At 43.2% G+C, this 3889-nt stretch overlaps 1 protein-coding gene across 1 annotated transcript; it reads right to left on the minus strand.

Moving 5' to 3' along the window:
• Positions 1-1115: 1115 nt before the first annotated feature.
• Positions 1116-3574, minus strand: tshba (thyroid stimulating hormone subunit beta a; the record flags this gene model as incomplete). Its single annotated transcript, XM_083771076.1, has 2 exons — positions 1116-1385; positions 3413-3574. The coding sequence occupies 2 exons, from the start codon at positions 3572-3574 to the stop codon at positions 1116-1118; spliced, it is 432 nt and encodes a 143-aa protein (XP_083627202.1).
• Between the last annotated feature and the right edge of the window lie 315 nt (positions 3575-3889).

Here is a 3889-nt window from a genome sequence, read left to right on the forward strand (position 1 = left end):
GTACTGTACTGTACTGTACTGTACTGTACTGTACTGTACTGTACTGTGTGCCACGGCACTTTAGTGTGCCGTTTGAAATGGCCAGGTGTGCCGACAGTGCCGTTTGATTTGAACAAAAGTAGCCTCGGTACCAGCCAGGCTTTTATTTTCGTTGAAAACAAGTAGCCCCGACCCTCCCCAGACAGCAATAGATACTGGACTCAGTGGGCCGCCATGCGGCCCCTTGTTGAATCATTGTTGTTGTTGTTGTTGCCCATCCCCACCAGTCTAACTACCCTCGGCCTCTGTGTGTTCCTAACCTTCCTAACCAGGCTTTCAGTGCGTTCCTGCTGGTGCGTTCACATGGGCAGTTGAAATGATGCAAAACGCGTTGTGAGTTGGTGTGGAGCCTGCTTTTTGCTAGTGTCTTTAAAGCTGACCTACAAGCCCAGTACAGTACAGTACAGTACAGTACAGTACAGTACAGTACAGTACAGTACAGTACAGTACAGTACAGTACAGTACAGTACAGTACAGTACAGTACAGTACAGTACAGTACAGTACAGTGTGTGTGTGTGTGTGTGTGTGTGTGTGTGTGTGTGTGTGTGTGTGTGTGTGTGTGTGTGTGTGTGTGTGTGTGTGTGTGTGTGTGTGTGTGTGCACAACAGTGACACTTGGTGGTGAATGGACGCTATAACTCTATATTTCCATGCTCAGACGGACAGACCCAGAGGCAGACCCAGCCAGCCAGGGACACACATTGATGGGCATTGCATTGGAGTGCTTCACCCTATGGTTGCACCACTCAAAAAGGACACAGATCCATATGGCAACTGAGAGGTGGCATATCAAGATGGTACAATGAGTAACAGTACAGACACAGTTGATAGGCCTATTATAAAATCACAGCAAAATGCCAATGCCTTTCTTGAACCTTGAATAAGTGTAGTTTTAATTTATTGATTGATTGAATACTGTAGTAGACAGAAATATAAACAGCACAGGGTACCGTCAGACATTTGAGCTAAAAAAAAAGGACAGCACAAAAAGTCCTGAGGACTTGTTTCCATTGTGGTCCTATGTATGTATGTATGTAATGAACGACAACGAGCAAACAAACATACAGTAAGAAGAATCAGATGGGCAGCATGTAGTTGCGCGGGTAGATATGTCTCCGTGGCTTGGTGCACGTCCGAGCGCCGTCCCCGCCGGTCCTTTGGGCGCACTCATCGCTGTCAGTTTTGCAGGAACCACAGTGGCAGCTGAGGGCCACGGGGTAAGTGAAGAGCGGATTAGTGTCAGCGGGACAGCCAGGCAATATGGCTGTGTGGTACTCCACCGTGTCATAGGTACAGCCCGTCTGGATGAGGAAGCGCGGTCCCACTAAATCTTTCACATTGCTGTCCTGTTGATTTGTGCAAGGAAAGAAAGACACACATTGTCAACTGAATTACTTTACTTGCAATTAGCTAATGTAAGATTGAATCTCTTGAGTTGGCAGAATTACTTCAAACAAAGGCAAAATATGTTCTTTGGCGGGGGGGACTACGTTAAAACACAGTGCATTTCCTGAGAATAACACAGTGGTTTTCAACTGATTATGAACCAGGGACCACCACCCTGACTGAGAATCAACCTGGGGACCACCACCCTGACTGAGAATTAACCTGGGGACCACCACCCTGACTGAGAATTAACCTGGGGACCATTGTTGTGTTGGGAGGGGGGATATGGTCGTGGTGTGGGGGAAATAAATTAACCTTCCATATTAAACTCATGTTGCTGTTCATTGTAACTTATTCTATATGAGTAAGCACACACTTGCGATTGATTATGGGCACATTTCCTTATAATGGTGACTCAACCAGGCAATCCGGTACGGTTTCCCTTGAGATTCTAACTCACTTTTCTGTGGAAGTTCTTGACATCCCAGTAACTGACAACATCGACACGTCATCATTTGTCACCAGATCATTTACTACATTGTTTCTCAACTTTCTCTAACCCTAACCCAATACAATAAATACAAATAAGAATCTTCACTTTCCTACATTACTAAATGCATGGTCAGGGACCACATGCAACACCTTCACGGACCACCAGTGGTCCACGGACCACCTGTTGAAAACCCATAAAGTATTGGTTCTCAACAAGACATGTGTGCCTGCTACAATTATACATATCACTCTCTATTAGAGAGTGAGATGTATAATTGTCCAGCTTATTCACCCAGAGCGTGATATCAGCCCCATAGAGACCTAGGTTGAGCTGTATACACTTCCCCTTTATTATTTGTATTTGGTTGTTTAATTCCCTGTAACCTAACTCATCTCAAATCTAAGGAGGAGGGGAGGAAAATGGTGGTGGTGGGATGCAACAAGACAGCTGCATGCGATAGAGCTGTCGGTTTCAGTTTAAATTCTGCCGGAGGAGGAATACAATTAATTGGAGCCTGGAGGATGAGAGAAACAGTGATTGTAATCTTTGAATGGACATAAACCGATAGGAGGCTCAGGTGTTAGGAAGTCAGTTGAACACTCCAGCTCTTCACCCTGAATATATGTCACAAACTTCAATACTTCAATTTTATTATATTCACATGAGTTATTATTAATGTAGTCAAATAATTGATGTTTTTGCGATTGAAGCCTTCTGCAAGTATAGTTTAATTTAATTGACTATCATCTCATGGTCGCTGAGGTGCCCTTGTGAGCCTCAGCATTCCTGTGTAGACTGTAGAGCAGGGGTGCCCAGAAGGTAGATTGCGATCTACCAGTAGATCACAAAGGCTTTGCAGGTAGACCACATGACAATGCCCCAGAATATATATCATTAAAAAAAACTACTTGAATTAAGGTGACTGATTGATTAAACAAGCCTGTCAGCTCAAACACACAATACAAATACAAAGTCATATACAAAATAACTACGAATTCCATTTTCCTCTCTCTATTTACCATTCCATGTGTGTTTGTCTTAAGCCAGTGCTGCTGTTTTCAGCAATGGGATAATACTTTTTTGGGTGAGTAGATCTTGTTGAGCTGGTCATTGTGAAAGTAGCTCTCAAGTCCAAAAAGTGTGTGCACCCCTGCTGTAGAGCAATGCATTTTAGTACAGTATTTATTTCACCCCTGCTGTAGAGCAATGCATTTTAGTACAGTATTTATTTCCACCGTGGCCTTCAATGTTACATATGTCATACGGGACATAGGTACAAATCCACACATACAAATTGTTTATCATTCATCATCAAAATAATTGCAGTATCCTCAACAATTACAAACTGTCCATCAGCATACATACAATATTTAAGTAATATGTGACTTGCCCGAATTTCAAATTATAACTCAACAGGTAGCCTATATACGGTCACGGTCTGACATTGATATTGTTTGATATTTCATTGAAAAATGTGTACTGCAGTGCACATACCCTGGAATAGCAGAACCCCCTGCAAATGGTAGTGTTGATTGCCACACAGAAGTCACACTCTGGCTTTTCCACATACAGAGTATAATCAGTGGGTGTGCACATGGGAACGGCTGAGCTGAACAGCAAGCAAAGGAGGCCGCAGATGATAACAGAAGAATCCATGGAAGCAAAACGACTAGGCGCTGGAAAGACAAACGGACAGATCAAAAATCATGCAATGTTTTGGTACATTGTTGCTGCTCTTCTGTATGAGTTGAGATCGCTCACCTGGGAGATGTGGACACCGTCTGGTTCGGATGATACCTTGTGAATGAAGATCACATATTCCAATCAGTAATAAGTATTTATATGAACATCATAATCCACCTTTATCCCAGACAGTCGATTATCTCTTGTCACTGATGGAAGGGGTAGTTCTGCATCACAAGTTCCACAGTCCATTATGTGAATGACATGCATTAATGATATCCTCTCCTC

The sequence above is a fragment of the Protomyctophum parallelum genome (genome assembly GCF_964188405.1).
Source record: "Protomyctophum parallelum genome assembly, chromosome: 8".
NCBI classification, from domain to species: Eukaryota; Metazoa; Chordata; class Actinopteri; order Myctophiformes; family Myctophidae; genus Protomyctophum; species Protomyctophum parallelum.